Source organism: Melanotaenia boesemani, chromosome 12 (genome assembly GCF_017639745.1).
Source record: "Melanotaenia boesemani isolate fMelBoe1 chromosome 12, fMelBoe1.pri, whole genome shotgun sequence".
Classification (NCBI taxonomy): domain Eukaryota; kingdom Metazoa; phylum Chordata; class Actinopteri; order Atheriniformes; family Melanotaeniidae; genus Melanotaenia; species Melanotaenia boesemani.
In genome coordinates this window covers 5,668,027-5,681,186 of record NC_055693.1, presented here as the reverse complement: position 1 = coordinate 5,681,186, position 13,160 = coordinate 5,668,027, and the positions used below count along the sequence as shown (strand labels likewise).

Below are 13,160 nucleotides of genomic sequence, written 5' to 3'. Positions count from 1 at the left end.
TTGTCCCTTATGGCATTTGGGATAAACTTTTACAGGTAGAGAGAATTGTCAGCATGTACATTTGTGTGTGTTGTTTAATTTATGTTATCACACTACTGATGACAATTGCTTTCACAGGGGTGATACCAAAGCAGTCAACTCCAGGGTTCAATTGTACAAGAAGTTGAATGTTTTATGAATAATTTTACTCTTATGTGGGATAACGTAAATTATTTAAATAAATAGGAAGGTTTTTTCTAAATAAAAGGAAGTATAAGGCCAGTTATATAAGAGGAGAAGATTGTTGAATCACAAAAGGGGGATGCCCCACGGGAAGTAGCACTGTGGCAACAAAGGGGAACCCTCAAGCTTAGAAAGCTCTGAGGTCTCGTTACAGGGTTCGGATGCCAGGTGAGAGACCAGAAAAGAACTAAGGAAGGAAGTGAACCCTTCCCTGCAGAGTGGGTGTTGTTACGGGTCATCAAAAGAAAGTGGTCAGAACCCAGGTAGACGGGACCCTTCGAGGTCCTGGAAAGAACATCTCATGCATGTTAGACTCCAGGGCAAGGGCTCTTCATGGTATCACTGGAGCCAGTGTGCTCCTACTGAGGGCAGTCTACCCTGAGGTTGAAGCTCGCAAGACTACTATGAAAAGCCGCTAAAGTCTATCAATTCTTCTTTCTCTATCTTCATCAATTCCCCACAGAGGATAGTGATTGCTAAATTAGCTTGCTAGCTATAAGTAATCTTGCTTTATATTAGATATAATGTTGATCTTACTTATGGTGTTGTGCATAGCAGTTATAGCCGTCCAGTCATAGGAATTACTACTAGTTAAAATCCATGGATAAGATGGGTGAATCTAGATTTCAGTGGAAGAACTGGCAACGGAAAGAAGCACGTAATAGGTAATAGGTAATAAGTTTCAGTTAAAACATGACACGCTGGTATAGGAAGTATCAAAATTTCAGTATCAGCCTGTACGTCACTACTTAACATGGCACAAATTTTTTAGCTATAAAATAGTAGTTTTAACTAAGACTGGGCGATATGAACCAAATTTTATATCTCGATATTTTTTACCTGAATCACAATATCTAATATGTTTTTTTGTCAATTAACCACAGAAACTGTTGTCTCGATATAAACGACATACCCTCATTCTATATCCCGTCTGATAAAGTCTCGGTTTATTTGAAAATCTTGATGTATTACCCAGCCCTAGTTTTAAGCATATGAAAAATGTTTAAACAAACATTTCCCTGCACATGAAAAGATTAAACTGTAATGAATGGTGGCGGAGGTGAGGACCCAAACGCAGGCAGTCAAGGTGGGAGGCAGAACAATGCAGGTGACAAGGTTTTTATTTCCTTAAACTCAAGACAGGTAACCACACACAACAGGGTTAAACCAAAAGGATCTGGCAAGGGCAAACTGAAAACCATGGGTTATATATACACAGAGTAACAAATTGAGACCAGGTGAAGTGAATCAAACTCAAACCAGGTGAGTTAATGAGCTGGGGACAGAAAACACAGCACGTGAGGGAAAACTGAACTAAACATGACAAAACCAAAAACCAAACCATGACCTAAACCGAAACTAAACATGACAATAACCAGAACCAGAAATATAACCAACATCATGACAGAACTAAAACATAAGGACTGTAAAACATGACATAAACGGCTATAGTATTGATTCAAACTGGACACATCAGCTGAATTTTTAAGGTAAAGAAGGTCATTCATGGGAGCTAAAGATCTCTTGATGTGACGTTAACTGCTAAGCTAACCCTGTTAGCAAAGAGAAAAAAAACGGTAATGTGCTGATAATGTTACTTTTATGGACCCTTAAAGTTGTCACAAACTAGGAGTAAAATAGTAAAATAATAAATTTGAATAGATTAAGTAATTTACCCGGTGTAATTCTCCTCTCCTTGCCCCTTCGCAGCCCACTGCCAATAGTACTGGTGACGATTACAACATCCCATTATGCAACTGAACTTATCAAATTTACAATACAATGCTGTACCTCATCCAGTTGTCCAATAAAACTTTGGGTGCCCTTTGAAAGGATTTATGTGCACAGTATGATAAAGTATTAGTGATAACCAGCGACTTACTATAAAATTTAACTGTATTTTTTAAAGCAATTCATTACAGTGTATGTTTATTATAATGTATAACGATTGGCCGGCCTTACTAAATCAAATCGAATCAAACTTATATTATATTTATAAAGCCCTTTTCATGCCGACGGCGATATGACTTGCTTAACATGAATAAGAAATTTAAGCACAATTCAACTAATGCATGTTAAGAACAAAATGAACCTTTACGCATCAAAACAGAACCACATAAAAATTACAACACTCATGAGGATCTTTCATACTGTTGCCCCTGGCTTGATGATGCTGTGAAGAAAACACTGGAGTTAAAACAAAAATTAAATTTCCTTCGGAAACAGTAAGAACAGCTATGAATGAATAAACACATGAATGAATAGATAATTAAATAATTAAATTAATAACTAAATAAACAAGAAGCAATACAGCTTAGTAAAATTAAAAGAAATTAATGTGAAATAAAATACCAGAGATGCGGTGGAAGGAGCACTCAGGGGCTGAGAACCCTTTTAAGGATCGGTTGATGGGAAAGTGTGGCAAATGTAAGGAATTGGTTGTGTTTATTGTATTGCTGTTGACCACGGTGGTGGTCCTTGTGGTTACTTGTGGTTGTTGCTGTATCCCTGGTATTAGGGCTTTGTGGGTTTGATAGATTGCTATGGCAGTAGCTCAGATGGATGGTGCTGATAAAATTATATTTTTCCTAAGTCTGGATGGGCAAACGATGGAGCTATCTGGGGAGGAGTCAGCTCTTAGGTGGTGATCTCTGGAAGAGATCAAAAGGGGGAGTTGTGAGGATGGGAAAACAGTTGGACAGGTAACATGTACGAGAGTCAGGTAACGGTAACGGTAATTATTCATAAATCATGAATAATAGCTTATGAGTGGAGTAGTGAAGGTTGTTTTTAGTTAGTAGAGGGACAGCTGCAGAAGAGAATACTTATCTCTCAGCCTTGAAGCAGCACAACAGGACAGATAGCAGAATTCCATGCACATACACACATAGATACAGATGCAGGGAATGACGTTTAACACAGATACAGACACAGATAACACAGTTTGTTTAATATTCGGATAGAACAGCTCACACACATATACAGTGTCTGAGCCCGACCGGACCGGTTTTTCTAGGGCAGAGGGTGAAGTATAAAATAAGATAGCACTTACTGAGTGTTCAGACTCTGCTTGGATCTCATAGCGCTTGTTTCTGCTTCTAGTTAAGAGTCTTCAGATATATCTGCGGGGAATTGCTCATGTAACCTTTTGCTACTAAATAAAACTATTGAAAATGGAAATGATCTCAAGTGGTTTTATCTCCATCAACGGAGCCGGGGGAATCAGGGGATTCCAACACTTCTAAACACAGAAGGAACAATATCTGATGAATATCAGCCATCGAGTGAACAGAGAGAAAGCAGGATTAAAATCTCACAGCTTCTAGATGGTGAGGAGAGAGAAATATTCACAATATCAGGGTTCCCGCGGATCCTTAAAAAGTCTTAAAAGGCATTGAATTCATCAATCTAAAATTAAGGCCTTAATTGGCATTAAAATGTCTTAGATTGATCTTTCAAAAGTCTTAAAAATGTTTACACATAATTAGTAGGATTTTATAATTGAAATTAGTCTCAAATCTAAAAATAAATCGTAACATTCATTTTATTTAAAATGTACCGAATGTCTCTGATGATGCGAACATGATAGCGGAACCAACAAAACAGTGACGCGGTTGCAGCCGTCTCTAAGAGCAGACGCACGTTGTTAATGTAGCAACTTTAAACTACATCATGGGAAAGTGTAAATTCAACGAAAAGGCAATGTGTACGAGGCACGGGGTATTTTGTGCAAAAAAATGTTTCAAACTCACCACGATGGGAGTCAAGGCAGTGGAGTCTTACATGCACAGCGCGAAAAACAAAGCGTCAAAATCGAACTGCCAACTGCATACGCCAGGTATTTCCCAGTTCTGTTCTCCTCTTGTCTCCACCATGCCTCCACCCGCACTACCAATATCAACAACTGGGACAGCAACAGCACATTTCCAGACAATGTTCGGGTGTACGCCTACACTGAAAGCAGAGGTACTGTGGTCTCTGAACACCGTGACAAAACACCAATCGTTCAAGTCTAATGAGGGAGTTGGAGACTTATTTCGTGCAATGTTCCCAGACTCCGACATTACCTACTCTTTTGCATGCGATTCCGACAAGACGGCCTACATCAGCAAGTTTGGATTTTTATGTATTGTTTTCCATGTTTTCAGCTCTGAAAAGTGTATGTTTTTCAAAATGAAAGTTTTTCACATGAACAAAAAGTCACGTTTTATGTTAAAATAAACATTTGGGTGAAATTGTCCCTAACCACTTGTATTTGATGTGGTGTTTTTTCCCCCACTTTCGTTAATTGGGAAGTTGGTCTTAAATTTATTTTCAAATGGCATTAAAAAAGTCTTAAAAAGTCTTAAATTTAACTTGCTTTAAGCTGTAGGAACCCTGCAATGTGCACAATAAATTCCATCCATGCACCTTCAGTGCTTCATTATCCAGATTTCCTACCTAGAAATTCTCAAATTTTGCATTCTTAGTTTGATTGTTTGGCTTAACCTCTTGTGCCTGCACCCTCCACTACCAGTGTTATGCCGAGAACAGCATGGCTGCCGAGATTTGCAATCCCATCGCGTGAACACACACAACAAAGCAAGCCGAAATCGACTCTTCATTTTAGCAATTTCTGAGACATGAAACATCTAGAGTCGATGTTGCTTTTTTTTTTTTTTAAATGACAACACATTATTTGAGATACTTCAAGAATATTTAGAGCTACTCCATTGGGTAAAACGTTATCCTCCTCATTAGCTCACTTAAGACGTGTAACTTTCTTCTGACCACTGTGAATTTGGCAGTGTTTCAGTCACGTAAAGGTCTGTCAATGTGATGTGGCTACATGGAAAAATCTTTCAGTCAAATGATGAAGTAATTACTTTTTTAATTGTAACATGCTTTGTGTGGTCAAATACAACAAAAATAAAAAAAAGACTAATAAAAGTGGAAGTGGAACTCCTAAAGTAATTATAATTGGAAACAAGCTCTTTCAAAATGAACTGATTACAGGAATTGTCTTAAAACTGTTAATAGTGGAACTGGAGTGGGAATATTTCTCATGCCTTAAAAATTGAAAAAGGACATGCCAGCTGTCTCACCTGTTATACCTGAGAGAATTGGGATGGAAGCCAACGTGGCACAGTGGAGCAATTAACCTGAATTTGCTGCATTAATTGGCTCAATAACAAGACAGGAAATAACCAAAGCAATTGATAAATTTCAGTTTCAGTTGGATTTCTTAAAGGTCGATCTGAAGGAGTGCAAAGACAAAGTAGATGATGTCGAGTTGGTGCTCTCTACGCAAGAAAGAATGAATGAAGCGGAGAAAGTTTGTAACGTGCTCCAGAATGAAAAGAAAGAACTGAGAGAAAAAACTGATAGGCTGGAAAATTTCAGCCAAAGACTCAACATCAGAGTGTTGGGCCTTGACAAAGATGTGGCAAAGCGACATCCTACAGAATTCATAGCATCATTCTTTAATTAGAATTTTTTCTGTAAAAATAATCTGTTGTGAGGGATAAAAGGAAGCTTCCCTATAAACAATCTATCTACTACATCAACAATATATTTGTCAACTTTTTCTCCTTCAAAACAAGAGTTCCATGCCGGAATAACTTTGGTGCACTGTGTTGCTCTTTCCTTCTTCCTGGTTCCTTATCCAATCACATACGACTCCCCACAGTTGCCAAACAACAGCCAGCAAATTTTATTTTATGTCAGCAAAAGAGTAGCAGCGTGCAGGTATGGAAGCTAGTAAAAGAAGCGGACCAGAAATAGTTTAAAATAGATATTTTACTTCAAAAACTGTAACATGATTTCAAAATAATTTTTAGTTATATTGCATTTTGTTGTAAATTAGAAAGTATGTAGGCTACAAGTAGGCTGAATGCCTATGTTGTTGTCCTGTATCCTGTGTGGAAGTTGGCCATGAATAAAAGAACACAATTCTAAAGGATATTTGAATGACTTCATAACAGCTATTTAAACACTGAGTTAAATAAAGAGAAAAAGAACCTAGAAAGAAGTTCTGCTTTCTTAGGACTGCACCTATGACAGCTAGAGTAGCAATACTACAAATAATTTGTGATTTTGTGTATATGAGTGAATGTATATATGTTGTTTACTGTAATTGGTGTTGCTCCAAAATTGAATTTATCAAAATTTAACAAAAAGAAAAAAGAGGTTTTGGGAATGTCACATAAATTGCAGAAGAAAGGTTGTAAAATAACCCAAATAAACATATGCAGTATCAGACATAAATTAACCAAAGTAGCAGATGTACTCTTATTAAATAATCTACATATATTGGCAGTACAGTCAGAGACTTTAGATTTAGATTCTACAATTGAGGATACGTCATTAATCATACATGGATATAATATTAGAAATGGCAGGAATGCATATGGAGGGGGTTTGCTTTCTAAATTCAAACTCATATACCTGTTAAAGTTAGACAGGATTTAATTTCATTAGATGCTGGAATACTGTGGCTGTAAGTTTGTTTAAAACATCTTAAGCTAATACTAATAAGACGTTGTTTTGGACCCCCAGTGCTAACAGTTGGTATTTAGACAGAATTTGTGAAATGCTGGATAATGTCAGTAATACACATAATGAAATATATTTTATGGGTGATTTAAACATAAACTGGAATTCCTGTTCAATGAAAACGAAACTAAGGAGTGCACCTGCAGCTTGTGGACTATTACAGGTCATCAATAAACCAATGAGAGTTTGTTTAAAGAGTGATGGCACTCGAGTAGCTACCTGTATTGACTACATGTTTATTAATACACCAGAACTTTGCCCTAACTAGACATTTATGCCAGTAGGTTGTAGAAACTATAATCTCATTGCAGTTGTGGGGAAGAAAAAAGTCCCTGAGCTTGATCGCAAAGTAATAAGTAAAAGATCATTTCAGAGTTTTAATCTGGCCACATATGAAGAAGATGTTAAAAATGCTAGTTGGTCAAAAGTGTTTTCGGGAAAAGACCCAGAGGAAGCATTTCAGGTTTTCCATGATATTTTTATGATAATTGTAGATTGTTATGCACCATTAAAGACATTACTTTTGAATACTTTGAAATTTCCATTGAGAAAAAATATCAAGTCTAACCCCTCTTATTTAGAAACTGGAGGGAAATGTTTTACTAAACCAAAAGATATAACAGATCATCTAAAATGCTATTGGTTGCTGCTGCTTGGTCCGTTTCATTTCACAAGGTAAGTGAATTGCACCAGAGTCACTTGCAAGTGGACCAAAGTTTGATTTTTGGTTCGCATCAGAGGTTGAACGTGCATTCATATTACTCCAAACAAACTGTACTCTGTTTTGTTGAATGCAGATTGTCAGGTACTATCTGGTGCTGAAACATGATTGGCTCTCTAACCAGGAAGTAGAAGAGCAACACAAGACACAAACAGATCTTTCTGTCACACGGAACCAAATTTGGAAGGCTGTAACATCATCGTTGAAAATGAAAGTTTTTTATTTTTTAATCTTTCCCAAAACCCTGCTGACACACTATGGTTATAATATGGGTTTATATAGTTATCACATATAGTTTCTTTCATAAATCTTTATTTGTTTGTAATGTGTACAATACCAGTAGGTATTTCCCTGCAGAGACGTAGTTATAACTGGGAGATGGAATGGAGTGAACTGGTTTCTAAGACAACAAAAAGTTGTGTAAAGTGAGGTAAGAGTGATGACAGTATTCTACAGAGAGTAAAGGTGGAGAGAGGCGGGACGATTGGAAAAGATAAATCAGCTTTAGGACAGAGTTTAGGTCAGAGAGCTGCTGGAGCTGCAGCTGTCTGATGATGGAGCTCCAGGACGGAGCTGAACTCTGCTTTCCACAACTATTCAACATGTCCTGCAGGAAGCCGACACTTCGCTGGTCTGAAACTGTGCTCCTGAAACTCTTGCTGTTCTTCATCTCTCTGACCACCATAACCATCAACTTGCTCGTCATCATCTCAGTCTCCCACTTCAGGTAGAGATTAACTTCTAAGTAGAATCTAAACTTTAAGTATATTAATAATGTTATATGGTTATATTAACATAATTTGTTGGTAATCAATTTTTTTCTGTCTCCTTCCAGGCAGCTTCACACACCTACTAACATCCTCATCCTCTCTCTGGCTGTTTCTGACTTTCTTGTAGGTCTTGTGTTGATGCCAGGAGAAATCTTTAGATACACATCCTGCTGGATTTTTGGGGATATCATGTGTGTCTTGTATTGGTATCTGGGCAGTCAAACTCTTGCTACTTCAATCAGTAGCATTGTTTTCATATCATGTGACCGCTACATGGCTATTTGTTACCCTCTGCATTACTCCAAGAAAATCACTTTTAAAAAAGCCAAATACTGTGTTTGTCTTTGTTGGCTTTGGTCTTTTGTTTACAGTATTATCTACTTGAGAGATGAGCTGATTCAACCAGGCACGAGTAATTCCTGTTTTGGAGAATGTGTGCTTAAAAACACTTATATTACAGTCACTGTTGATATTATTGTGACCTTTATATTTCCAGTAACTGTGATCATAGTTCTGTACATGAGAGTATTTGTGGTGGCTGTGTCTCAGGCTCGCGCCATGCGCTCTCACATTACAGCTGTTACAGTCCACCATGCAGTGACTTTATCAAAGAAATCTGAGCTGAAAGCAGCCAGGACTCTTGGTATTCTTGTCATTGTATATTTATCATGTTTATGCCCATATTACTGTTACTCTTTTGTTGATGTCAACATAATGAATTCTACAGCTGCAACATGTTTAGTCTTTCTGTTTTATTTTAACTCCTGTCTAAACCCACTGATCTATGCTCTGTTTTACTCCTGGTTCAGAAAAGCGATTAAACTCATTGTCACCCTGCAGATCCTGCAGCCTGGATCCCGAGAGACCAATATACTGTAGTGTAGAGAGACCGTGGAGTTGTGTCAGTCTCACTAACAATTATGTAACATCTTTTACTTCATCATTGATGTAGAAGATGGATTCACAACACATAATTTGTTATTAAGTTTAGGGCCCTCAAAAGCTTAGTAAAGCCATATTAAATTAACCTTTGAGTAACTGCAGTGTTCTAAAGCTCATTTAAAAAACTCACATTAAATGTTTATTGATCAATATCCCTAAAAAGTAATTGTCATTTAAAAGGATATCAGATTTTTATTAAACCAAGTTTCAAAACAAGTGTGTTTTGTTCCCTTTATGGACAATCTGTATAAAGAAACTAAAGAAACTACATTAAATATTGTGTTTAAAGTACATTATTAAACCTGCTTGATAAGAAAATGTAATGAAAGGGATCATTAAATTTGGTCTGATTTGCTCTGTGATGATCTGTAGATAGTAAATTAAGTGTAAAACATGATAAATCTGTTGGAAATATATAGCATGTTGGTCCACAATGATTTTTAGTTCAGTTTTATCAAATATTGGTGTAATAAATTTTTTGTGTGTCAGCGGCAGATTGTATAAAATTTCTGCCCTGTCTTATATATACAATATGTGTGTGTGTGTGTATATATATATATATATATATATATATATATATATATATATATTTATAAATTACACATACTGTGTATTGGGGGCATTTTATATAAGATTTTTCTTCTTTCTGGACCTTTTAGTTTAAGTATTTCTGCATTGTACATTTGTACATTGTATATTCATTCATCCATGATTTATACTGCTTTTTCCATTATGGGTTGTGGGTAAACTGGAGCCTATCCAGGTGATTAACAGGTGATTAGCATTAACAGGTGAGAGGCAGGCCTGGACAGGTCACAGGTCCATCGCAGGGCCAACACAAAGAGACAAACAACCATTCACACACACACACTCACTCCTAGGGAGAATTTGGTGGTTGACCAATTAATCTAGCATGCATGTCTTTTGGACTGTGGGAGGAAGCTGGAGTACCCGGAGAGAACCCACACATACACGGGGAGAACATGTAATCTCCACACAGAAAGGCCAACATTCATGGCCCCTAAATGATTCGAGAAGATCCCTGTTGTTTTACTCTCACTAGATACAGTATCTGAACCTGATCTATATTCATAGACGTGTGCATGACTGGTACATTTTTATAGCTGTTTCACTAACAAACCTCATTAATACTGAAAACTAATTTAAAATAAAGGCAAACAATATCTAATTAAAACAGGCTGCTGTTATCAACATTTTTCATTCTTCTGAGTCACATGTCAGTTACATGGATCTGATGGACGTGAACCTGATCATTTTAGCTAACTATTACTAGCACGTTCCAAAAACATTACTTTACATAAAGAGAGACGGTTCTAGTGAAGTAACAGTTGATCAGCTGATCACTGACAGCCTTCATGATTCACAACAGGAGAAGCATGAGGGAGGAGGAGGCTTCTGAGGTGGACTACAGCAGACAGCAACGACCGGAACAGGGATGTTTGATCAAAACAATTTATTATTATTTTTTTTTATGTGGGAAAGGTGCAGGTGATGAACCTTAACAGGAAAAGTGTGGGTGTCCCTGATGGGTGTGACACTCTCAAATCCATGAAAAAAGCCATCCAGCTTATTCCATGTTGCCGCTAGAGACCTCCATGTCTCGCTGTGTTACTCATGGACCTCAAGGAGACAGAATAAGGGTTAGCAGAACTTCTTTATTATAAACACAAAGGAATGATCTTACTCAGACAGGTAGTTGGAGATACAGGAAAACAAGGAGCCAGGCTGGAGAAGACGCTTAGTCCATGTAGATACGTAGGGTAAGGTCCAACAGGGAATGAACGTGGAACTGGGGAATATAAGGACTGTAGAGTTGATGAGAGACAGGTGTGACTAATCAGGCTTGACTAGAGTGAGAGTATCAGGGACAGGTGTCTGTCCAGCGTGTCCTGGATCTTCCCCGGGGCCTCTTTCTGGTGGGACGTGCTCGGAACACCTCACCAGGGAGGCGTCCAGGAGGCATCCTGACCAGATGCCTGAGCCTCTGGCTTCTCTCGATGTGGAGGAGTAGTGACTCTACTCTGAGCCCTTCTGGATCACAAGCTTCTCACCCTATCTCTAAGGGAGAACCCGGCCACCCTGCGGAGAAAACTCATTTTGGCCGCTTGTATTCGCAATCTTGTTCTTTCCGTCACTACCCACAGCTCGTGACCATAGGTGAGGGCAGGAACGTAGATCGACCAGCAAATCGAGAGCCTTGCCTTTTGGCTCAGCTCCCTGACGCTGCACCGATCCACCTGTCAATTTCCTGCTCCATCCTTCCCTCACGCGTGAACAAGACCCCGAGATATATGACCTCCTCCACTTGGGGCAGGACCTCATTGATGACCCGGAGAAGACACTCCACCCTTTTCCGGCTGAGAACCATGATCTTGGATTTGGAGGTGCTGATTTTTATCCCAGCTGCTTCACACTCGGCTTCGAATCACTCCAGTGAGAGCTGAAGATCACGGGGCGATGAAGCCAACAGAACCACATCATCCTCAAAGAGCAGAGACCCGATCCTGAGGCCACCAAACCGGATCCCCTCAACACCTCGGCTGCGCCTAGAAATTCTGTTTATAAAAGTAATGAACAGAATTGATGACAAAGGGCAGCCTTGGCAGAGTCCAATGGTCACCGGAAACGACTCTGATTTACTGCGGGCGATGTGGACCAAGCTCTGACACTGGTTGTACAGGGACTGGACAGCTCGTACAAAGGGGTACCCCACTCCATACACCCCCACAGGAGTCCCCGGGGGACAAGGTTGAACGCCTTCTCCAAGTCCAAAAAGCACATGTAGACTGGTTCAGCGAACTCCCATGCCCCCTCCGAGACCCTGAAGAGAGTGTAGTGCTGGTCCACTGTTCCACGACCGAGACGAAAACCACACTGCTCCTCCTCAATCTGAAGTTCGACTATCCGATGGACCCTCCTCTAGCACCTTTGAATAGACCTTACCAGAGAGGCTGAGGAGCGTGATCTCCCTGTAGTTGGAGCACACCCTCTGGTTCCCCTTTTTGAAGGGGGGGACCACCACCTCAGTCTGCCAATCCAGGGGAACTGTCCCCAATGTCCATGCGATGCTGTAGAGGTGTGTTAGCCAAGACAGCCCTACAGCATCCAGAGCCTTAAGGAACTCTGTGCTGACCTCATCCACTGTCACATCCCCAGGCCTGTGGCCTGTGGTTGTGATGATTTCCATTCTGCTCCTTGGATGCTTCTCTGCAATTGGCTGAAGATGCGTCAGTGACCTCCCTCCTTTTTCGCCTCCCTGATTGGTCGCCCTCAGTTCAACCTACTCTTTGGTGGGACCAACCTCCAGAACTCCTGCTCTTCTGATTGGACAACTACAGTCCTGCACATCCCCTGTGCCAGGCAACCAGGGGGCCTCCCGGCCTTTAAGAAGGAGGAAGCACCAGTACTCAGGGCAGCTGTGTACCATTAAGCCCACAGCTCGCCAACTGGGATTGTGTGTAGAAGTCGCTGGGCTGAATAACCCTTGTGGTTTGTTGTAAGAGCATTAGAATTCCCTTAGCTTAGGACACAATTGTGTTTTTTGGTTTGATTGAGAATATACTCTCTCATTATGTGTGAATAGATTTTGAATTAAGTTTTATAGCTGATTTTGGTTTATAGTTTAAATAGCATTTTGGTTTGTATTGAAGGCTAACATTGAGTATTGCATTGTGGTTTGGTTTATACAAAAAGCTCCATTTTGGTTAAGAGTAAGTTTAAATTAGTAATAAGAAGTATTTTTGTTTTGTCTAGTATATTCGTATAAGTAAAGAGAATTGTTTATCATTTTGTTTAATTGTTAATTGTTATTGTTAATTGTTAAACCTCCAATTGTGGACACCTTTTGTTAATTGTGTTTTGTTTACTTTTACCGGACTAGATATACCGACTACTGGACACTTTTTGTTGTTTTTTTTTTTTTTCTTTGAACCTGGTTTTGTAATAAATTT

The 13,160-nt window shown here is 39.1% G+C and overlaps 1 protein-coding gene across 1 annotated transcript; it reads left to right on the top strand.

Annotated features, from left to right (window-relative positions):
- The first annotated feature begins 7,969 nt into the window (after positions 1-7,969).
- On the top strand, positions 7,970-9,126 carry LOC121650233 (trace amine-associated receptor 13c-like). The gene is made up of 2 exons (XM_042001629.1): positions 7,970-8,204; positions 8,313-9,126. The coding sequence occupies exons 1-2, from the start codon at positions 8,029-8,031 to the stop codon at positions 9,124-9,126; spliced, it is 990 nt and encodes a 329-aa protein (XP_041857563.1). The 5' UTR covers positions 7,970-8,028.
- Positions 9,127-13,160: the final 4,034 nt, after the last annotated feature.